Source organism: Canis lupus, chromosome X, assembly GCF_048164855.1.
Source record: "Canis lupus baileyi chromosome X, mCanLup2.hap1, whole genome shotgun sequence".
Taxonomy (NCBI): Eukaryota; Metazoa; Chordata; class Mammalia; order Carnivora; family Canidae; genus Canis; species Canis lupus.
Window position 1 is genome coordinate 71843050 of NC_132876.1, and position 24287 is coordinate 71867336.

Below are 24287 nucleotides of genomic sequence, written 5' to 3' on the forward strand. Positions count from 1 at the left end.
CCCGCCACTATTGTTCCTCCTGGTGTCACCCTGTACCTGGGACAGACCGGAGCCACCAGGGAACAGGGGCCTCACAGGATAAACAGCTCCCACTGAGTCGTGCACCTGGAAGGGGGTGGGGCAGCTCCCCCAGGTGCACACACCTGAGAATCAGCACAGCAGATTCTCAGAAGACCAGCTCGAAGGACAGGGGAAGAGCAACTTCTTGACCAAACAGTGCTGTAAAGTTCCAGGGGAAGTCAGGGATTTACAGTATAGAGAAGGTGAGGATACCCCTCCTTTTTCTTTCTTTTTTTTCCTTCCTTTTCCAGTACAACCAATTTTTAGCCACTCTGCACTGAGCAAAATGACTAGAAAGAACTCACCACAAAAGAAATAATCAGAAACAGTACTCTGTGCCACAAAGTTACACAAGTTGGATTACAATTCGATATCAGAAAGCCAATTCAGAAGCACAGTTCTAAAGCTACTGGTGGGGGATCCCCGGGTGGCAGCGGTTTAGCTCCTGCCTTCCACCCAGGGCGTGATCCTGGAGTCCCGGGATTGAGTCCCACATCAGGCTCCCTGCATGGAGCCTGCTTCTCCCTCTGCCTGTGTCTCTGCCTCTCTCTCTCTCTCTTTCTGTCTTTCATGAATAAATAAATAAAATCTTTAAAAAAATAAACCTACTGGTGACTCTGGGAAAAAGCATAAAGGACTCAAGAGACTTCATGACTGCAGAATTTAGATCTAATCACCCTAAATTAAAAATCAATTAACTGACATGCAATCCAAACTGGAGGTCTTAATGATGAGGGTTAATGAGGTAGAAGACAGAGTGAGTGACATAGAAGACAAGTTGATGACAAGGAAGGAAGCTGAGGAAAAAAGAGAAAAACAATTAAAAGACCATGAGGAAAACTTAAGGGAAAGAAATGACAGCCTCAGAGGGAAAAAAAACTACATTTAATTGGGGTTCCAGCAGGTGTTGAGAGGGACAGACGACCAGAAAGCAGATTTGAACAAATCATGGCTGAGAACTTCCCTAATTTGAGGAGGGAAACAGGCATTCAGATCGAGGATAGAGGCCCCCCCCCCCCTAAAATCAATAAAAACCATTCAACACCTCGATATTTAATAGAGAAACTTGAAAATTCCAAAGCTAAATAGAAAAACCTTAAAGCTGGGAGACAAGAGATCTCTAACTTATATGGGCAGAAATATTAGATTAAAAGCAGACCTCTCCACAGAGACCTGGCAGGCCGGAAAGGGCTGGCAGGATATATTCAGGTCCTAAATGAGAAGAACCTGCAGCCAAGAATACTTTACCAGCAAGGCTCTCATTCAGAATAGGAGGAGAGATAAAGAGCTTCCAAGATAGGCAGAAACTGAAAGACCATGTGACCACCAAACCAGCTCTGCAAGAAATATTAAGGGAGACTCTGTGAAAGAGAGAAGGTCCAAGGAAGTAATGCACACAAAAAAGGGACTGAATAGGTATTGTGATGACACTAAATTCATATCTTTCAAGTAACTCTGAACGTGAATGGGCTTAATGATCCTTAGACCTAAGGACACCTACTGCCTGAAAATGAAAGGTTAGAAAACCATTTCCCATTCAAATGGTCCTCAAATAAAAGCAGGGGTAGCCATCCTCATGTCAGATAAATTAAAGGCTAACCCAAAGACTGTAGTAGGAGATGAAGAGGGACACTATATAATACTTAATGGATCTATCCAACAAGAGGACCTAACAATCATGAATATTTATGCCCTGAATGTGGGAGCTGCCAAGTACATCAATCAATTAATAACCAAAGTTAAGACATTCTTATATAATAATACACTTATACTGGGAGACTTCAACATGGCACCTTCTGCAAATGACAGATATTCTAAGCACAACATGTCCAAAGAAACAAGAGCTTTAAATGACACACTGGACCAGATGGATTTCACAGATATTTACAGAACTTTACATCCAGACCCAACTGAATACACATTCTTCTCAAGTGCACATGGAACTTTCTCCAGAATAGACCACATACTGGGTCACAAATCACATCTCAACTGATACCAAAATATTGGGATTGTCCCCTGCATGTTTTCAGACCATAATGCTTTGAAACTAGAACTCAATCACAAGAAGACATTTGGAAGGAATTCAAACATGCGGAGGTTAAAGACCATCCTGCTGAAAAATGAAAGGGTCAACCAGGAAATTAGAGAAGAATTAAAAAGATTCATGGAAACTAATAAAAATGAAAATACAACTGTTCAAAATGTTTGGGATAGAGCAAAGGGAGTCCTGAGAGGAAAATACATCACAATACAAGCCTTCCTCAAAAAATTGGAAAAAAACTCAAATACACAAGCTAACCTTGAATCTAAAGGAACTTGAGAAAGAACTGCAAATAAAACCTACACCAAGTAGAAAAGAGATAATAAAGATTCGAGCAGAACTCAATTAACTAGAGATCAGAATAACTGTTGAACAGATCAACAAAACCAGGAGTGGGTTCTTTGAACGAATTAATAAGATAGATAATCCATTAGACAGTCTTATTAATAACAAAAGAAAAAAAGAGTCAAATTAATAAAATCATGAATGAAAAAGGAGAGATCACAACCAATCCCAAGGAAATACGAACGATTTAAAAAACATTATGAGCAGCTATACGCCAATAAATTAGGCAATCTAGAAGATATGGACGTATTTCTGGAAAACCACAAACACCAAAACTAAAACAGGAAGAAATAGAAATCCTGAACAGGCCAATAACCAGGGAAGAAATTGAAGGAGTCATCAAAAACCTCCCATGACACAGATGTCCAGGACCAAATGGCTTCCCAGAGGAATTCTACCAAACTTTAAAGAAGAAACAATGCCTATTCTACTAAAGCTGTTCCAAAACATAGAAAGCGATGGAATACTTCCAAACTCATTTGATGAGGCCAGCATCACCATAATTCCAAAACCAAAGAATCCACCAAAAAGGACAATTATAGACCAAAATCCATGTGGAACACATATGCAGAAACTATCAACAAGATACTGGCCAATAGGATTCAACAGTACATTAAGAAGATTATTCACCATGCCCAAGTGGGATTTATCCCCAGGATGCAAGGCTGGTTCAACACTGTTAAAACAATCAATGTGATAGATCATATCAACAAGAGAAAAAACAAGAACCACATGATCCTTGCATTAGATGCAGAGAAATCATTTCACAAAATACAACATCCATTCCTGATCAATACTCTTCAGAGTGTAGGGATAGAGGGAACATTCCTCAGCATCTTCAAAGCCATTTACAGTAAGCCCACAGCCAATATCATTCTCAATGGGGAAACACTGGGAGCCTTTCCCCTAAAATCAGGAACATGACAGGGATGTCCTCTCTCACCACTGCTATTCAACATAGTACTAGAAGTCCTAGCCTCAGCAATCAGGCAACAAAAAGAAATAAAAGGCATTCAAATGGGCAAAGAAGTCAAACTCTCCCTCTTCACAGATGACATGATACTGTATTATACAGGGAAAACCCAAAAGACTCCACCCCAATATTGCTAGGACTCATACAGCAATTTGGCAGTGTGGCAGGATACAAAATCAATGCCCAGAAATCAGTGGCATTTCTCTACACTAACAATGAGACTGAAGAAAGAGCAATGAAGGAGTCAATCCCATTTACAATGGCACCCAAAAGCATAAGATACCTATGAATAAACCTCACCAAAGAGGTAAAGTATCTATACCCTAAAAACTATAGAACACTTCTGAAAGAAATTGAGGAAGACACAAAGAGATGGAAAAATATTCCATGCTCATGGATTGGAAGAATTAATAGTGTGAAAATGTCCATGTTACCCAGGGCAATTTACACATTTAATGCAATCCCTATCAAAATACCATGGACTTTCTTCAGAGAGTTGGAATGAATAATCTTAAGATTTGTGTGGAATCAGAAAAGACCCCAAATAGCCAGGGAAATATTGAAAAAGAAAACCAGAGCCGGAGGCATCACAATGCTGGATTTCAGGTTGTACTACAAAGCTGTGGTCATCAAGACAGTGTGGTACTGGAACAAAAACAGACTCATAGATCAATGGAACAGAATAGAGAACCCAGAAATGGGTCCTCAACTCTATGGTCAACTATTATTTGACAAAGCAGGAAAGAGTATCCAGTAGAAAAAGGACAGTCTCTTTAATCAATGGTGCTTGGAAAATTGGACAGCCATGTTCAGACGAATGAAACTAGACCATTCTCTTACAGCATACAACAAAGATAAACTAAAAAATGGATGAAATATCTAAATGTGAGACAAGAACCCATTAATATCATATAGGCGAACACAGGCAACATCCTTTTCGTACTTGGCCACCGCAAGTTGTTGCAAGATACATGTATGAAGGCAAGGGAAACAAAAACATTGAGACTTAATCAAGATAAAAAGCTTCTGCACAGCAAAAGAAACAGTCAACGAAACTAAAAGACAGCCTTCTGAATGGGAGAAGATATTTGTAAATGACATATGAGATGAAGGGCTAGTTTCCAAGATCTATTAAGAACTTATTAAACTCAACAGCAAAGAAGCAAACAGTCCAATCATGAAATGGGCAAAAGGCATGAACAGAAACTTCACATGGAGGACATAGAGATGGCCAACAAGCATATGAGAAAATGCTCTGCATCACTTGCCATCAGGGAAATACAAATCAAAACCACAATGATATACCACCTCACACCAGTGAGAATGGTGAGAAGTAACAAGACAGGAAACAACAAATGTTGGATAGGATGTGGAGAAAGGGGAACCCTCTTGCAATGTTGGTGAGAATGTGAACTGGTACAGCCACTCTGGAAAACCTTGTGGAGGTTAAAAAGAGTTAAAAATAGAACTGTGTGGGGGTTAAATAGAGTTAAAAATAGAACTGCCCTATGATCCAGCAATTGCACTGTTGGGGATTTACCCCAATGATAGAGATGCAGTGAAACAGCAGGACACCTGCACCCCAATGTTTATAGCAGCAATAGCCACAATAGCCAAACTGTGGAAGGAGCCTCAGTGTCCATCGAAAGATGAATGGATAAAGAAGATGTGGTTTATGTATACAATGGAATATTACTCAGCCATTAGAAATGACAAATACCACTATTTGCTTCAATGTGGATGGAACTGGAGGGTATTTTGCTGCGTGAAGCAAGTCAATCGGAGAAGGACAAACATTATATGATCTCATTCATTTTGGGAATATAAAATATAGTGATAGGGATTAAAGGAGAAAGGAGAGAAAATGAGTGAGAAATATCAGTGAGGGTGACAGGACATGAGAGACACCTAACTCTGGGAAAGAACAAGGGGTGGTGGAAAGAGAGGCTGGCAGGGGTTTGGGGAGACTGTGTGATGGACACTGAGGGGGGCACTTGACAGGATCAGCTCTGGATTTTATGCTATATGTTGGCATATCGAATGCCAATAGAAAAACATACCAAAAAAAGTCTTTACCAGAAAATTTTGTAGTAAGGAGTGACATGGGTGAAGAGAACCAAAAGTTTTAAAAAACACAAAAAAAATAAATTATCTGCAAAAGAAAGAAAATGATTTCATTTCCAAGAGCATAATAACCAGAATAAGTAGGAATTGATTTAACCAAGGTGGTGAAAGATTATACTCTGAAAAGTATAAGACATTGATGAAAGAAGTTGAAGATGACACAAATAAATGGAAAGACATAGGTCTCTCAAATTGGCATAAATGATAATGTTAAAATGTCCATACTACCTAAGGCAATCTACAACTTGAATGCAATCCCTATTAAAATACCACCAGCATCTTCACACACTAGAACAAATATTCCTCACACTTTTATTAAACCACAAGAGACCTTGAATTGTCAAAGCAATCTTGAGAAGCAAGAACAAAGCTAAAGGCATCATGCTCCCTGATTTCAAATAATATTACAAAGATGTAGTAATCAAAACAGTATGGTACTGGCACAAAACAGGTATATAGGTCAGTGGAACAGAATAGTGAGACCAGAAATCAACTCAAACTTATCTGGTCAATTAATCTAACATGAAGGAGGTAAGAATATACAGTAGAGAAAAGGTAGTCTCTTCAGTAACTGGTTCTGGGAAAGCTAGATATTCACATATAAAATAATGTTAGTAGATTCCAATCTTATACTATTCACAAAAGTTAACCTGAAATGGATTATACTTAAATGTAAGACCTGAAACCGTAAAATTCTAGAAGAAATCTCAGAGAAAAAGCTTCTTGATAGAGCCTTGGCAATTTTTTTGATATGAGAAACATAAAAATCAATAAGAAGGACTGCATCAAACTAAAATTCTTCTGCACATCCAAAGAAACAATCAACAAAAAGGTAGGGGTGGGCAGCCCAGGTGGCTCAGCATTTTAGCGCCACTTTCAGCCCAGGGTGTGATCCTGGAGACCCAGGATGGAGTCCTGCGTTGGGCTTCCTGCATGGAGCCTGCTTCTCCCTCTGCCTGTGTTGCTGCCTCTCTTTCTCTCTGTGTCTCTCATGAATAGATTAGTAAAATCTAAAACAAAACAAAACAAAACAAAACAAACAAACAAACAAACAAACAAACAAAAAAACGGCAGGGGTCCCTGGGTTGTTCAGTCAGCTAAGTGTCTGCTGTAGACTCAGGTTATGATCCCAGAATCCTGGGATTGAGTCCTGTGTAGGGTTCCCTGCTCTGGGGAGAATCTACTTCTCCCTCTCCCTCTGCCCCTCCCCGCTGATTGTTCTCTCTCTGTCTCTCTGTGTCTGTCTCTCTCTGTCTCTCTCTCTCTCAAACGAATTAAATCTTTAAAAAATGAAAAGGCAACCTATGGAATAGGAGATAATATTTGCAATTTGTATATCTGATAAGGGGTCAATAGCCAAAACATACAAATAACTACAACAACTCAATAGCACTACAAACAAAGAACCCAAATAATTCAATTAAAATGGGCAAGAGGGCAGCCCGGGTGGCTCAGCGGTTTAGCGCCGCCTGCAGCCCAGGGCGTGATCCTGGAGACCCTGGATCGAGTCCCGCGTCAGACTCCCTGAATGAAGCCTGCTTCTCCCTCTGCCTGTGCCTCTGCCTCTCTCTCTCTCTCTGCATCTCTACGAATAAATAAATAAAATCTTTAAAAAAATAAAATAAAATGGGCAAGAGACTTGAATTGACGTTGCTCCAAAGAAGATATTAAAATAGCCAATAGGTACATGAAACTCGCTTAATATCACTAATCATAAGGGAAATGCAATTAAAACCACAGTGAGATATTCCCTCACTTAGAATGGCTTTCATCAAAAAGACAAGAGATGGTAAATGTTGGCAAAGATATGGATAAATAGGAATCTGTTGGTAGGAATGTAAATTAGTGCAGCTACTGTGGATAATAGAATGGAGGTCCCTCAAAAAATTTGGAATAGAATTACCTTATGATCCAGCAATTCCACATCTTGGTATATATCCAAAGGAAATTAAATTATTATGTTGAAGAGACATTGGCATTCCTGTGTTCAATGCAGCATTATCTACAATAGCCAAGACGTGGAAACAACTTGTTTGTATGTGTGTGTGTGTATATATGTATATATATATATAATACACACATACACTGGAACTATTCAGTCATAAAATAGATGGATATTCTGCCATTTGTGACAACATGAATGGATCTTTATGGTATTATGCTAAGTGAAATAAATCAAAGAGAAAAAGAAATAATGTATGATTTCATTTATATGTGGAACCTTAAAAACAAACTCATAGTAAAAGAAATCATTTTTGTCGTTGCCAGAGGTGGTGGTTGGAGTTATTGAATGAAGGTAATGAAAAGGTACAAACTTACATTCATAAGATAAATAAGAACTGAGTATGTAATGTACAATATAATGACTAATTAGCATGACTATGTGGTATATTTGAAAGTTGCCAAGAGAGTAGTTCCTGTCCTTAAACTTACATAGTGTTGTATGTCAATTATATCTCAATAAAACTGAAGGGAAAAAAAATCTTTTGGATAGTGGAATTGCAAAAAAACAAACAAACAAAAGCATTCAACAGTACTGAACACATTCTCCTCTTGGCCTTAGGTTTGATGCCTTCCTCTAGTTTCCAGTCCGGTTTGGAGCACTGGTCCCTAACTTATATCACTCAGATCTCTGCCCACTTCCCTATCAAGTACTGTGGTTAATTTGGTTTATTTTTTATTCTGTCCTTCTAGCTGAATCCTTCAAGGAATTTGCCGAATTGCTCAACGAAGTAGAAAATGAGAGGATGATGATGGTAGGTAACTAATACTGGGCCTTGAATTGATATCTTGCCTGATAGTGGGGATTTTTCTGTCCTCATTCATTGTATTCATACTGTTGTTTCAGTTTCTGTCTCATGGCTGTTTAGAACAGTAAAGATATTTAGGAAATAGATCTGGTTATTCTATCTCAAGCTTTTACCCCAGGAGTTGAGCATTAGGTAGAGAGAAATTAGTGTGGAAATCACATTCCTGTTCATATCAGCAAGAAGGGGTTTCAAAGGACATTAAACCAGGCTATTGAACATGTAGAAATAAATTATGGCCCATAGTGTTCTTAAATTATTCATTTATCTCTTTCTCTGCTTATAGAAGTAATAATATAGACTTTATGTATATTTGACATATAATTGTTTTATTTAAACCAGTATGGAGACTTTTCCTTACATTTATAGTATATTTCTTAATAGACTTATTTTTTAGAGAAGTTTTAGTTTTACAAAAACACTGAGTAGAAAGTACAGAGAGATTTCAGATAACCCCTTTTTTCTGTTTTGATTACTGTAGGTTTGTAGTAAGACTTAATATTAGGTATGAACTTTCGAATCAATTTGTCAATATCCACAAAATAAATTGCTGAGATTTTAATCAGGATTACATTGCATCTATAGAACAAGTTGGGATAAATTGACATCCTAAAAATATTGTCTTCTTATTTATGAACATGGATTATCTCTCCATTTATTTAACCGTTTAATTTCTTTCATCAGTTTTGTAGTTTCCTCACATAAATCTTGTACATATTTCATTATATATATTCCTAAGTATTTTATTTTTTTGGTGTAGACTCTAGCAGCTTAAAAAATAATCTTTTTGTATAGTCCCTACACCTGCAGCACCAGTGTCACCTGGGAAATTGCTAGAAATGCAGGTCCTTAGCCCCATGCCAGACATATTTGGACATAAAGGTAGAAGCACCTAAGTTGATCAATATTTATTTTTCCTAGGAGTGTGAGGGTAATTTTGGAACTTTGTAGAGGGCAGTGAGAGGTGCACCATCCTTTTCTTGATAGGATGACTTCCTGTGAGCAGTTCAGTTTTGTTAAGCCTATTTATTCAGTAGCCAGGGTTCTTTAATCTGTCATTACTCATCCTTTTCAACAGTGTGGTACTGGCTTCTCAGAATATTGCTACCATTTCATCTAGACTCCTAGAGAAGTGGGATTGGAAGCAGGTCTTGGAGGTAGGGGAAGTATTCTTAGGTTCTCATAATGGCAATGCCACTGATTGTTGATTTCAAATAAATCATGGTATTTTGCTGTTTCTCTTTTTTCATATTTATAATGAGGAAAATAATCCTCCCCTCCCAAGGTTGTTGTAAGAACTCCAAATGATATAATTAATATGAAAGTGTTCTATAAATAACAACAACAACAAAAGACACTGAGTGTTATTATCTTTTGTTACCCCCAAGATCCTGCTTATGGAAATTTGACTTGGAAATTTTCTTAGTTTAAGAGACTTACTTCTAAGGCTATTAAGGAGAGAACATTATGGGTAGTTTCTCTGGAGTCTGGTAGATGCCCCCCCCCAAGCTAATCTATACTGTACTAAATGTTTTCTTCTGCCTGAAGAGTTTGTGGACTACTGCCAATGTTGATCTCAAAGGCATTCAACTCCCTTTTATTCACATACCACTAGAAAGCTCAGCTGTGTATCTCTTGAGCCCTAGTTGTTACTTGATCTCTTTTATTTACCTGATTACAAAGCTCTGAAATATTAAAGTAGGACTCATCTTTTGAGATATTGTTTTTCCCACACTTCTTGCTGGCTCTTTTCCACAGGACTGACTCATTTTCTTCTTTCGCTATGTTGTACCCTTTTGTCCCCACAACTCTTCAATCATGTATTATTGAGTGTTTGCTCCCCATTTCCCATTTAACTCTAGGAATGCTGTGAAGGTTAGGCTCAAGGAAAGCCTTTCAAAACATCCCAGGAATTCATAGCTTGACTGAACCTCTCCCTTTTCCTATAACTGTGGTAAAAGGACTTCTTACTCCAATATAGATAATCTGGGAGGTCCTAAACAGCTTTTTATCTTTTATATAAGAGGAGGCCAAAAGAAGCTTTAGGACAGGAAGGAAGTTCACAGATCTAGCTTATGATCATTGCAAATGTCTAGTCATTCTTGTAAGTGAAATTAAATTGTGGAAGGAATTATGGAGGGAATAATTGAGGGGGAACGTTCCAACTGTGATGTTCTTAGATAGTACCCTGTGGGATATTGTATTACCTCAGATCTGGCCTTGAAAAGTCTGGATAACAGACTTCCTATATGATTAAGGCTTGCCTTGCCTAGGTGCCTTTCTGACTCTGAAGCAGACCCTATTAGCAATGTGCAAGGTCTGTCTCTGAAGACTGCAAAGAATGACCTAAAGAGATCCATACTATTTCAAGCAGTATATTCTCAATGGCTTCTTTTGATAATTAGTTAACTATCAAAGATGCGTGAGCAAACCTACACTGCTGGATTGAGTACCATCTCTAATCCGCTAAATACCCTATCTAGTGTTAATTGGGATCCATGCAGTAGGAACCTGGTTAGCTAAACTCATTAATGTGTTTAGAATGTCACTTATTATGCTGGGGATTCTACACTGAGATAGCAGGTAGGAACTTTACTCTTAGAGAGCTTATGAAATGGATTCAGTGATCAGAAGGGGGAATAAAGATCATGTTTAATTAAAAGGGCTTTTTTGAGTAGTTGCTAGACTTGTAAGGAATTTAAGCATAAAACAAAATGAAGAAAGAAGAGTCAAGCTTCAGTGAGATCTTTTCTCTAGCTCTGTGTTCTGGCAGAAAGTAGTATAATAACCACTGAATATCCAAGAGAAGAAATGGCTCAGAGTATATATTTGTGTTGTAGGAGACTGGGAGCAATATTGCCAATATGATCAAGGGAAAACCATGGCCTCTAATTTCAGTGAATCATGTACTAGTTTTCTAGACAGAGACAGGGCCAAACATTCAAAAAGCAGTGGCCTTATGGACTCTGTGTGAGAAGTTGCTGGCACACCTGATTATATAAGAAAATCCACTTTGGAACGTAAAAGCTGGCAACTGTGCCATCCTTGGGTTGCCTGTGTATGCAAGGGCTCAGCTGAATCTCCATATAGAGGTTTGACACGCACTACTCTCCTTTGAAATGGCATGCTCACTTATTTAAAGGCAAACTCTTCAATGTGTTCCAGGTAACCTTTTTTTGTGTGTTACCTTTGTGAAAGTGGAAATAGTTTTTCTAATTATCTATTGCTGCCTAACAACCTACTCCAAAATATAGTGGCTTAAACTAAAACGATTTAATTTTATCTCATTATGTCATGGGTCAGGAATTTGGGGAGGAGTCAGCTGGATGATTCTTCTGCTTCATGTGGTAGTAGTATTCACCTGGGAGGTGAGTTGATGTGGAGAGTCCAAAGCAGCTTTGCTCACCTATCAGGCACCTCTATGGAATGGCTGGAAGGCTGGGCTCAGCTGGACTTGACCAGAATGTATATATTTAGCCTCTCTAGGTTGGTAGTCTCAGGGTAGTCCAACTTCTTATAGAGTGGCTTAGGCATCCCCAGGGGGAGTGTTCCAAGAGAACCAGGTTGAAGTTGCTGGCCTTTTATAACATAGTCTGAGAAGTCACATAGTATCATTTCTATAATATTCTATGTTCAAAGAAGTAATAAACCCACTCATATTAAAGGCAGAGGGGACAGAGACCTCACCTCTCAATGGCGGGAGTGTCAGTGAATTTATGGCCATGTTTTAAAATTTCCACAAAAGGAGAGAAGAAAAATAACTCTATACTAGAACTATGACACTAATGACATAATTTGTTTCTAGGTAGGTACACCAAGTTGATATCGCATAATTCACAGTCCATAGAACTGTAGAGTCTGTTGGGCAAGAGAGATGGGCTAGTACTTTTAATAGAATTATTGTTTTCCATCAAGGAGAATCACTGGTGTCCTTATTTTGGATACTAGGGCTTCTGATAGTTTTGGTTGGATAAGAGTTTGGTCATTTAGTTTTACTCTGGATCACGTCTGGACACAAAACAGGAGACCCAAATTGCCTGCAGGACACAGATAAAAAATATGTACTAATGCCCCAACTTGCCGTGGTAGTTTAAAAACTGATTCTTAATCTGGAGAATACAGGACTTGTCAAAACTAGCTTTCTACTCTTTTTTCTACTTTTGTTATGAAGATCTATCTTGTCTTACTGACACTTTATGTCTCATTTGACAAGGAAGGCAGTTCTTTATTTCCCTGTCTTATATCAAAATTAATGCAACAGATCCTAAAATCTAGCCCTTTAGACGTATTCTCTTAGTTCTTCCATTACTATACAGCTGATTCACACCACTGAAGAAAACAAACCCCACTTATTGCTTTGGACAGGTGTAATCTTTCAAGAGGTTTATATGAACACAAGCTTTATATATTTCTGAGCAAGGGGTCAAGTTTGCAAATAGTGTTTTTATATATCTAGAACCATAACAATGTCAATATTTTTCATTCTTGGGCAGGCTGTTTTTATCAGCTTCAGAGCAAATGTAGGTAATTTGAAGGCTTGATTCAGTGTTCTCTGTGATGCTGCAATATACTCTAAGTTCTGAAGAAAATGTTTTGATTTTATGACACACCCTGGCAGGACTGGACACAATTTATCCTGGAATTTATCCTGATGCCATTACTGCTAACTCATTTGCCTCTCATAAAATGGTTTGCACTTGGCACAATTGGTATTTTCATTCATTTTCCATTCTTTTTTTCTTTTCCACATATACTTCAGCCCCCCTGTATCTGTTTCTGGACATAACTATAGATATTTATCAATTAGAAACTCAGATCAGACTACCAGTAAGTTACAAAGAAATGCCCCTAATGTTCCTTCTCTCATTTCCTCTCAAAACATTTGATCTTAAGAGACCAATATGGGAAAAAAAGACAGTAACAACAATGAAAAAAACAACGCAAATCAATTTACATTTTGCAGGTTGATATATTACAGGGTAATGCCTTAGTAACAAGGAAACTTGAATCTGATCCTTTCTAATCTGAAAGTTGTTTTGTGTGTTCTTTCTTTTTTTTTCCTAGGTACACAATGCTAGTGATTTGCTGATTAAACCCCTGGAAAATTTTCGGAAGGAGCAAATAGGCTTCACCAAGGTACATTTTCTTCAACTATATATTTTTTAATAGCAGTTGAGTAGTTTGGGCTACCACTCTTCACTCTTCAGGGGTGAGGAGGATTCATATATATAAGAAAATTCATTTTAAACAGTAAGAAAATCTGCAATTGGCTCCTAGCTGTGTTTCCAACTAGCCATGCAACTGTGGATAAGTCTCTTCTCTTTTTGGAGCTTCACTTTCTCCATCTGGAAAATGAGCTTGATAATAATAGGCATTATTCAAAGGGTACTTATTATATGCTTGCCAAACACTGGGCTACTTGCTTTACATTCATTCTCTAATCACAACAATTGTGTGAGGTTCTAATATTACCTACATCTTACAATGAGGCAGCTGAGGTTTGGGAAAGATAAAAAACCTGACCAAAGTTAAATTGACAATAGTCAGGATTTAGTCTTTAGGGTTTTTTTTTAGCTTCAAGTCCCACATTCTTTCCATTAAGCCATACTATGTAGATATTTGCTGTCCAATATGGTAGCCCATAGCTGTATAAATAAAATAAAATTAACAATGCAATTCCTTATTCATACTAGTTAGATTTCAAGTGCTTGGTACCCACATGTCATTAGTAGTTACTGTGTTGGATTGCACAGACATAGAACATTTCCATCATTGTAGAAATTTCTACTGGACAGCACTGTGCCAGATAATCTCAGATTATTTCTAGCTTGAAAACCCATGGATCTGATTTCTCATTGTCTCATAAAGAGGTATGAAAAATTGTCAGATTTATTATTTTCAGCTAGGTATATACCTATTTTGTGAATTCCAATATGTATGAACATGTAACCTAGATGGTCTTCAAGAACTAAATGTAGCATCTTGACCAAGCATCTGAACCTAAAAAGGACTAAGAACATACCATCTGGTTATTATCTGGAATGTTGTGACAAGAATTTTGGATTAAAGATAGCAAGTTCAGAGAGGAAAGAAGAGACTAGTGGATATCGCTGCTGGATAACATCAGTCAGTTTGACTTGGGCATTATTTGAGTGACTGACATTCAGGTTAAATAACTTATCTGGATAGCACAGCAATTCTGGATTCCACTTGGTATATCTGCAATCTCGTTAACATAAGTACTTAATTGTGAAATTATATAATTGAAGGAGAGAAGAACCTTTAAAATCACAAATGTGTTATGAAAATAGTTAAGTAAGATGACAGTTGTTATGTAACAGTGAATAAATATTATGAAGAATGAAATGTGATGAAAATCATCACACTTAGTCTACTTTCACTCCTGGATGAGATTAGGAAAAAGGAATGTAAGAATATGCTGCAGTGGTTGACCTTATGTCATCTGAAGGAAAGGAAACAAATTTCTACTGTATATTCCCTATGTCCCAGGCCTGTGCTGAAGATTTTATGTATGTTGTCTTCCTTAATTCCTACAGCAAACTTATAAGGTGGGATGTGTAATACCCATTAGCTCAATGAAGAAACTGAGACACAGAAAGGTTACATTTCTATATTCCTATCAGTCTTCCTTTCTTCTGCTTCTTTACAAGTAGGGTTAACTTGCACACCTAAAAGGAGAGTGACCAACTCTTAGTGTGAGTGCTATTTTCAAGAAACTATCTAGAATTATCTTAGTAGTAAAATTTAGGATAATGGAAAGAGCAGTGAACTAAGGATGAGAAAATACAGCTTCTGGTCTACCCCTGTGTGTTTTCAAATTATTACATCTCAGTTCATGCACTTCTCAATACTTGTTCTATGAAAATGGACAGAATTCATTTAGGTATCTCTTCTTTCCAATGATGAATCTGTTAAACTTCTCAGTATAAAGGGTACTAGAGGGATGTTGTAGAGAGAAGGGTCTCTCCTAAAGTTTCCAACTACTGCAAAGTGGAGGTCAATAGAGAGGGAGTGAGCTATATGTTGGGGCTCTGACCCAGCCACACATCCAGAATACATGGACTCTCAGTGCCTTTGAAGCCTCTGCCTGGCTTGGTGATAACTTATCTGCAGGTCTCCCGATTTACGTCTTTCCCTGAAGGCCTCCCCAATCATGCTGTCCCCCAGCTCCACTCTGTAGGCCCTGCACCTATCCTACCTGCTTACTGAAGGTTTATAACAGAGCTGCTGCTCCCTGTTTCCTCTGCTAGCCCCCAAACAGCCTGCTTGCTCCCTAGAAGTTTCCTACTGAGGCAGCTTAATCCTGCAAGGCTTATAAGCAACCTAAAATGTTCCCATTCTCTCTGTATTCCTACTCCACTGGTTGTTAATTGCTCACCACCTGCACTCTGGAGAATTTCCTCCTGCTTACCTAGTGACTCTAGGCCACCATGCCAAACCAATTTACGCTAACTTCTCTGCTTAAATTATACCTTTTCCAATGAATTTGGAGCCCCTTCCAAATTTGCCCTTCCTTGGGTGCCTTCCCTCAGCCTCAGGGTACTGTAAAGAGTTTCCTTACGTATTATAGTTAATATTTTTAGTTTAATAAGCTTGTTGTTTAATAATTCTATATAGTGGATTTTATCTTTTGGTTGGGCCCAGACTAATAAGCCCAGCACTGCTGCTAGTTGTCTCTGTGACTTACCTGGTAGTGGTATATGCTTTACTAGGCCCTTACAAATATAGATATATGTTCTCATTTGAAGCTTGTATAGTAGAACTTACCCCATTTTTACAGATGATGACACTAAGGTTCATTGAGGTGTAGTGTCTAAAGTCACTCAACCAGGAAGTGACAGAGCTTGGATTTTAATTCATTTCTCTTGATTGTAAGTATGAGGCTAATTTCTCCTTATGAGAGATAACACTTCTCTCTGGGCCTCAGTTTTCTCATGGAAACTGAGAAAACAATGGACAAATAATTATTCTGTGTGAGATTCTAAGGGCAATTAAATGTGTACCTATTCAGTAGTAGAAACTGAGTAGTCAGAATTTACTGTGCTATAAATGTAAAATATGTGCTAGATTTTGAAGATAGTGTGAAAAAATGTAAAATATCTCATTAATATTTTATATTGATCACATGTTGAAATGGTACTGTTTCGTATATACTGGATGAAATAAAATATATTAAAACTAATTTCACCTGTTTCTTTTTCCTTTTCTTAATATGATTACTAGAAAGGTAAAAATTATAGATATGGCTTGCATTAAATTTCTATTTGGTAGCACCGAACTAGACAAAGTAATTACAGTTGAAATATTTATTTAAAAACTAGAAATTTATACTCCTGGATTTCTTTTATCCATTTTACTCATCCCCCTAACCAGCTCCCCTCTGGCAACCAATAATAGTTTGTTCTTTGTATTTAAGTCTCTCTTTTGGTTGGTTGCTTGGTTTCTTTGTTTGATCATTTGCTCTTTATTTGTTTTGTTTTTTTGTTTTCTGGGTTTTTTTTTAAAGATTTTATTTATTCATGAGAAACACACATAGAGAGGCAGAGACATAATCAGAGGGATAAGCAGGCTCCTTGCAGGGAGCCCGATGCAGAACTCAATCCCAGAACCCCGGGATCACGCCCTGAGCTGAAGGCATATGCTCAGCCAGTGAGCCACCCAGGCGTCCCTGTTTTGTTTTTTAGATTGCACATATAAGTGAAATTGTATGATATTGTCTTTGACTGACTTATTGCACTTAGCATAATACTCTCTATGTCCATCCATGGTGTCACAAATGGCAAGATCTCATTCTTTCTTATTGCTAAGTAACATGTATCATATCTTATTTACCCATTCATTTAGCAAAGAACAGTTGGGTTGCTTTCATATCTTGGTTATTATTAATAATGCTACTGTAAACATAGTGGTGCATATATCTTCTTGAATTAGTGCTTTTTCCTTTGGGTAAACACCCAGCAGTGAGATACCTGGATCATATGGTATTTCTATTTTTGATTTTTTGATGAACCTCCATACTGTTTTACAGTGGCTATACTAGCCTGCATTCCCAGCAACAGTGCAAGAGAGTTCCCCTTTCTTTCTCTGCATCCTTGCCAACACCTGTTGTTTCTTGTCTTGCTGATTTTACCCATCTGACAAGTGTGAAGTGGTATCTCATCATGGTTTTTATTTGTATGTCCCTGATGCTAAGTGATGTTGAGCATCTTTTGATGTGACTATTGGCCATCTTTATGTCTTCTTTGGAAAAATATCTCCTCAGGTCCTCTGTCCATTTTTTAATTGGATATTTGTTTGTTGATATTGAGTTGTACAAGTTCTGCATATATTTTGAATACTAACTCCTTATCAGATATACCCTTTGTACATATCTTCTCCCATTCAGTTGGTTGCCTTTTCATTTTGTTGATAGTTTCCTTTGCTGTGCAAAGTTTATTTTGATATAGTCCCAATAGTTTAACTTTGCTTTTGTTTCCCTTGCCCAAGGTGACACATGGAGAAAAATGTTGCTATAGATGATGTCAAAGAGGTTACTGCCTATGTTGACTTCTAGGAGGTTTTTAGTTTCAGGCCTCATATTTAGTTCCAAGTAATTACTTTTGGTAGGGAGCTTCTACCACTTCATGAATTCTCTGGATTAAAAATCAACAGTAAGGCAGCATTTGAAGAAAGTTCATATACATATAGATATAGAATTAATTAAATTAGTTAACTTATATAAAATTATTTGAATAGCACCTGGCATGTAATACATGTTAGTATTTTCTGTTGTTGTTATCATCCTCCTCATCCCTATCCCCCTCACCATTATCATTGTTATTGGCAGCAAAATAGAATAGAACACTCTCCATGAAATTGTCCAGTTCGTGATGATCTTACTCTGATTAAAAAATCACAAGAAGAGAAGTTAATGAGTGAGGCAGGAAAAGAAAGATAGGGGCAATGAATGTTTTCCACATAACTACTGGTATATGTAGAGGTTTCATGTCACTAGATCTCCAGATTTGTGTCTCTGGCTCTGCGGCATGTGGGAGATGCCTTTTTGTCATAGAAAGTCTAAGAAAAAAAGGAGGAGGCAAATAATAGAGAGTGCTGGGAACTAAGACGGGACATATTTGGAATAAACTCATATTATTGTTCAAAGAGGATTAACCTCTTGAAATGATGCTGATGATACTACCTCTTGAAATAATGTTTTATGTGAAATCTGTGGAAAGGTGATAGGGCATGCATGGAGGGAAATGATATGTAATAAATCAAATGATACTCTTCATCTGTGGCTCTTGTAATAGATTTCGAGCTATTGGTTAGGATTTTGTTGGGTAGTGCAAATTACTCTGTTTGCAAAGTCCATTTGCAGGCCAGTGAACGCTGTTGTCAGTTCAACTTGGCTGATTGAATTCTAGTGGACAGGCTTTTTCAATAATCAGAATCTCAAAACACCATTTTATAACTGAGACATTTCACAAAGACAATAGTTTCTCTATTTGATTAGCCATTCTGTGATGCCTTGGGCACTAGCTTTTGCTATACAATAGCTTCTAAATGCCTCGATGGTTGGCTTCCCAAACATGGAATCATGGGCCAGATGATTTCACAGGTATCATCTCCATCAGAGGATTTTTTTTTCCCCAGGGGAAACTCTGCTGGTATGGCTCCTAACTCCCTACCTACTGGGGAGACCCCTAGATGATACACAGGTATCATCTCCATCAGAAGATTTTCTCATATTTTTTGGATCTTGTCAGAATTGCCCACAGTATTATGTTTTCAGTTCTTTTTCAAGGATGCTCTTGCCAAACTTCTGATACAGCAGTTTCTCTTGGATCTGTTTTATATAGTGAACTTTTGGGGCAATATTTTTTTTGAGAATAGGATTCTCTTGGCTAAAAAGTTTGCAAACTACCTCTTTATGCTAAAACTTGATTGGTCTCCCTTTTCCAATTAAATAGGATATGTCTTCTAATCTCAGTATGACAGTTAGGATACTTAATTAGATGGATGTGTTTTCTTCAAATTTTAGTGTGTAATTTCCAATGTAATCAAACTAATCCCATTTTACAACCCTTAAATTTTGAGAAAAAAGTATTTTTTTCCACTGTGAAAATTGAACTTACATACAACACACACACATGCACAATAATTTAAAATAAAATAATATAATAAGATCTATTAAAAACTCAATAGTCTTCATTCTTTCCCTACTCCTCAAAGTTATACAATTTTAACCATTTGTATTCTTTTGGTGGTTATTTTCATATTGTAAAAATATATGCTTTTGGGCTGCCTGGGTGGCTTAGTTATTCAATCATCTGCCTTCAGCTGGGGTCATGATCCCAGAACTCTAGGTCAGGCTCCCTGGTCGGTGGGAAGCCTGCTTCTTCAGCTCCTTCCCATTCGTACTCTCTCTTTCTCATAAATAAATAAATACATACATACATACATACATACCTTCAAAATATGCTTATATTGCTATTGCATTATCTACTTGAGAAATTATGTTTTGTCTCACTATAAATAGAGTAGATCATTGCTCACACCTCTCTCTTTCCCTCTTCTTCTGTTGCTGGGCAGACTGGGGAGATCCCCAGACCCTAAGGCCTCCTCCCAACCCATCTATCTCTGTGTTGTTGCCAGAGGCTCTTAGTTTTATCACAAGAAAGAATTCAAGAATGGACCAGACACTGTGGTTTAGTGGTACAAGTGGAAAAGTTATTAAGTTGATAGTATACTCTTGATATCTGAGAGCTGGTGAGCTTGAGTAAGAACTGCACCTAGCGTTTGGGTCTTTATCTTTTATTGACAGTTATTAACTAAGGTGTAGAATATTTATTATTTGTGGGGAGGATTTCTTTGGGAGCAGGATTTCAGGCCTTTTCTCCCTTACTTCTTCAGTGTCTCTGGCCTTCTTTGTCTAGGCCCTGTCTGCTTTGATCTGCCTTCCTGTGAGTTTGTTTTTGGAGTACTGCCGAGACAAGTCTATAACATTCCTGTTAATGAGCCATGGCTTCCACTTTACAGGCCTCCAGACATCCTGTTAAAGCCTGTCTATTCTAACACTTCTAATTTTTGATAACTATAACATCCTTTTAATTCTTCTGTTGCTTACCTCTGTTACTTTATTTTTTTTTTTTTTTTTTTTTTTAATTTATTTTTTTATTGGTGTTCAATTTACTAACATACAGAATAACACCCAGTGCCCGTCACCCATTCACTCCCACCCCCCGCCCTCCTCCCCTTCTACCACCCCTAGTTCGTTTCCCAGAGTTAGCAGTCTTTATGTTCTGTCTCCCTTTCTGATATTTCCCACACATTTCTTCTCCCTTCCCTTATTTTCCCTTTCACTATTATTTATATTCCCCAAATGAATGAGAACATATAATGTTTGTCCTTCTCTGACTGACTTACTTCACTCAGCATAATACCCTCCAGTTCCATCCACGTTGAAGCAAATGGTGGGTATTTGTCATTTCTAATAGCTGAGTAATATTCCATTGTATACATAAACCACATCTTCTTTATCCATTCATCTTTCGTTGGACACCGAGGCTCCTTCCACAGTTTGGCTATCGTGGCCATTGCTGCTAGAAACATCGGGGTGCAGGTGTCCCGGCGTTTCATTGCATTTGTATCTTTGGGGTAAATCCCCAACAGTGCAATTGCTGGGTCGTAGGGCAGGTATATTTTTAACTGTTTGAGGAACCTCCACACAGTTTTCCAGAGTGGCTGCACCAGTTCACATTCCCACCAACAGTGTAAGAGGGTTCCCTTTTCTCCGCATCCTCTCCAACATTTGTTGTTTCCTGCCTTGTTAATTTTCCCCATTCTCACTGGTGTGAGGTGGTATCTCATTGTAGTTTTCATTTGTATTTCCCTGATGGCAAGTGATGCAGAGCATTTTCTCATATGCATGTTGGCCATGTCTATGTCTTCCTCTGTGAGATTTCTGTTCATGTCTTTTGCCCATTTCATGATTGGATTGTTTGTTTCTTTGGTGTTGAGTTTAATAAGTTCTTTATAGATCTTGGAAACTAGCCCTTTATCTGATATGTCATTTGCAAATATCTTCTCCCATTCTGTAGGTTGTCTTTGAGTTTTGTTGACTGTATCCTTTGCTGTGCAAAAGCTTCTTATCTTGATGAAGTCCCAATAGTTCATTTTTGCTTTTGTTTCTTTTGCCTTCGTGGATGTATCTTGCAAGAAGTTACTATGGCCGAGTTCAAAAAGGGTGTTGCCTGTGTTCTTCTCTAGGATTTTGATGGAATCTTGTCTCACATTTAGATCTTTCATCCATTTTGAGTTTATCTTTGTGTATGGTGAAAGAGAGTGGTCTAGTTTCATTCTTCTGCATGTGGATGTCCAATTTTCCCAGCACCATTTATTGAAGAGACTGTCTTTCTTCCAATGGATAGTCTTTCCTCCTTTATCGAATATTAGTTGCCCATAAAGTTCAGGGTCCACTTCTGGATTCTCTATTCTGTTCCACTGATCTATGTGTCTGTTTTTGTGCCAGTACCACACTGTCTTGATGACCACAGCTTTGTAGTACAACCTGAAATCTGGCATTGTGATGCCCCCAGATATGGTTTTCTTTTTTAAAATTCCCCTGGCTATTCGGGGTCTTTTCTGATTCCACACAAATCTTAAAATAATTTGTTCTAACTCTCTGAAGAAAGTCCATGGTATTTTGATAGGGATTGCATTAAACGTGTATATTGCCCTGGGTAACATTGACATTTTCACAATATTAATTCTGCCAATCCATGAGCATGGAATATTTTTCCATCTCTTTGTGTCTTCCTCAATTTCTTTCAGAAGTGTTCTATAGTTTTGAGGGTATAGATCCTTTACATCTTTGGTGAGGTTTATTCCTAGGTATCTTATGCTTTTGGGTGCAATTGTAAATGGGATTGACTCCTTAATTTCTCTTTCTTCAGTCTCATTGTTAGTGTATAGAAATGCCACTGACTTCTGGGCATTGATTTTGTATCCTGCCACGCTACCGAATTGCTGTATGAGTTCTAGCAATCTTGGGGTGGAGACTTTTGGGTTTTCTATGTACAGTATCATGTCATCGGCGAAGAGGGAGAGTTTGACTTCTTCTTTGCCAATTTGAATGCCTTTAATGTCTTTTTGTTGTCTGATTGCTGAGGCTAGGACTTCCAGTACTATGTTGAATAGCAGTGGTGAGAGTGGACATCCCTGTCTTGTTCCTGATCTTAGGGGAAAGGCTCCCAGTGCTTCCCCATTGAGAATGATATTTGCTGTGGGCTTTTCGTAGATGGCTTTTAAGATGTCGAGGAATGTTCCCTCTATCCCTACACTCTGAAGAGTTTTGATCAGGAATGGATGCTGTATTTTGTCAAATGCTTTCTCTGCATCCAATGAGAGGATCATATGGTTCTTGGTTTTTCTCTTGCTGATATGATGAATCACATTGATTGTTTTACGGGTGTTGAACCAGCCTTGTGTCCCAGGGATAAATCCTACTTGGTCATGGTGAATAATTTTCTTAATGTACTGTTGGATCCTATTGGCCAGTATCTTGTTGAGAATTTTTGCATCCATGTTCATCAGGGATATTGGTCTGTAATTCTCCTTTTTGGCGGGGTCTTTGTCTGGCTTTGGAATTAAGGTGATGCTGGCTTCATAGAACGAATTTGGAAGTACTCCATCTCTTTCTATCTTTCCAAACAGCTTTAGGAGAATAGGTATGATTTCTTCTTTAAACGTTTGATAAAATTCTCCTGGGAAGCCATCTGGCCCTGGACTCTTGTGTCTTGGGAGGTTTTTGATGACTGCTTCAATTTCCTCCCTGGTTATTGGCCTGTTCAGGTTTTCTATTTCTTCCTGTTCCAGTTTTGGTAGTTTGTGGCTTTCCAGGAATGCGTCCATTTCTTCTAGATTGCTTAATTTATTGGCGTATAGCTGTTCATAATATGTTTTTAAAATCGTTTGTATTTCCTTGGTGTTGGTAGTGATCTCTCCTTTCTCATTCATGATTTTATTAATTTGAGTCTTCTCTCTCTTCTTTTTAATAAGGCTGGCTAATGGTTTATCTATCTTATTAATTCTTTCAAAGAACCAACTCCTGGTTCTGTTGATCTGTTCCACTGTTCTTCTGGTCTCGATTTCGTTGAGTTCTGCTCGAATCTTTATTAACTCCCTTCTTCTCTTGGGTGTAGGATCTATTTGCTGTTTTTTCTCTAGCTCCTTTATGTGTAAGGTTAGCTTTTGTATTTGAGTTCTTTCCAGTTTTTGAATGGATGCTTGTATTGCGATGTATTTCCCCCTTAGGACTGCTTTTGCTGCATCCCAAAGATTTTGAACGGTTGTATCTTCATTCTCATTAGTTTCCATGAATCTTTTTAATTCTTCCTTAATTTCCTGGTTGACCCTTTTATCTTTTAGCAGGATGGTCCTTAACCTCCATGTGTTTGAGGTCCTTCCAAACTTCTTGTTGTGATTTAGTTCTAATTTCAAGGCATTATGGTCCGAGAATATGCAGGGGACAATCCCAATCTTTTGGTATCGGTTCAGACCCGATTTGTGACCCAATATGTGGTCTATTCTGGAGAAAGTTCCATGTGCGCTTGAGAAGAATGTGTATTCGGTTGAGTTTGGATGTAAAGTTCTGTAGATATCTGTGAAATCCATCTGGTCCAGTGTATCATTTAAAGCTCTCGTTTCTTTGGAGATGTTTTGCTTAGAAGACCTATCGAGTATAGAAAGAGCTAGATTGAAGTCACCAAGTATAAGTGTATTATTATCTAAGTATTTCTTCACTTTGGTTAATAATTGATTTATATATTTGGCAGCTCCCACATTCGGAGCATATATATTGAGGATTGTTAAGTCCTCTTGTTGAATAGATCCTTTAAGTATGATATAGTGTCCCTCTTCATCTCTCACTACA

At 37.9% G+C, this 24287-nt stretch overlaps 1 protein-coding gene across 5 annotated transcripts in view; it reads left to right on the forward strand.

Moving 5' to 3' along the window:
• OPHN1 (oligophrenin 1) overlaps positions 1 to 24287 on the forward strand; it is a 526199-nt gene that overhangs the window by 242148 nt on the left and 259764 nt on the right. For all 5 annotated transcript variants that reach the window (XM_072817292.1, XM_072817295.1, XM_072817294.1 and 2 more), the window contains 2 exons: positions 8238 to 8299; positions 13415 to 13486. In XM_072817292.1, the coding sequence (XP_072673393.1) occupies positions 8238 to 8299; positions 13415 to 13486 (134 nt within the window). The remainder of the gene's footprint in view (positions 1 to 8237; positions 8300 to 13414; positions 13487 to 24287) is intronic.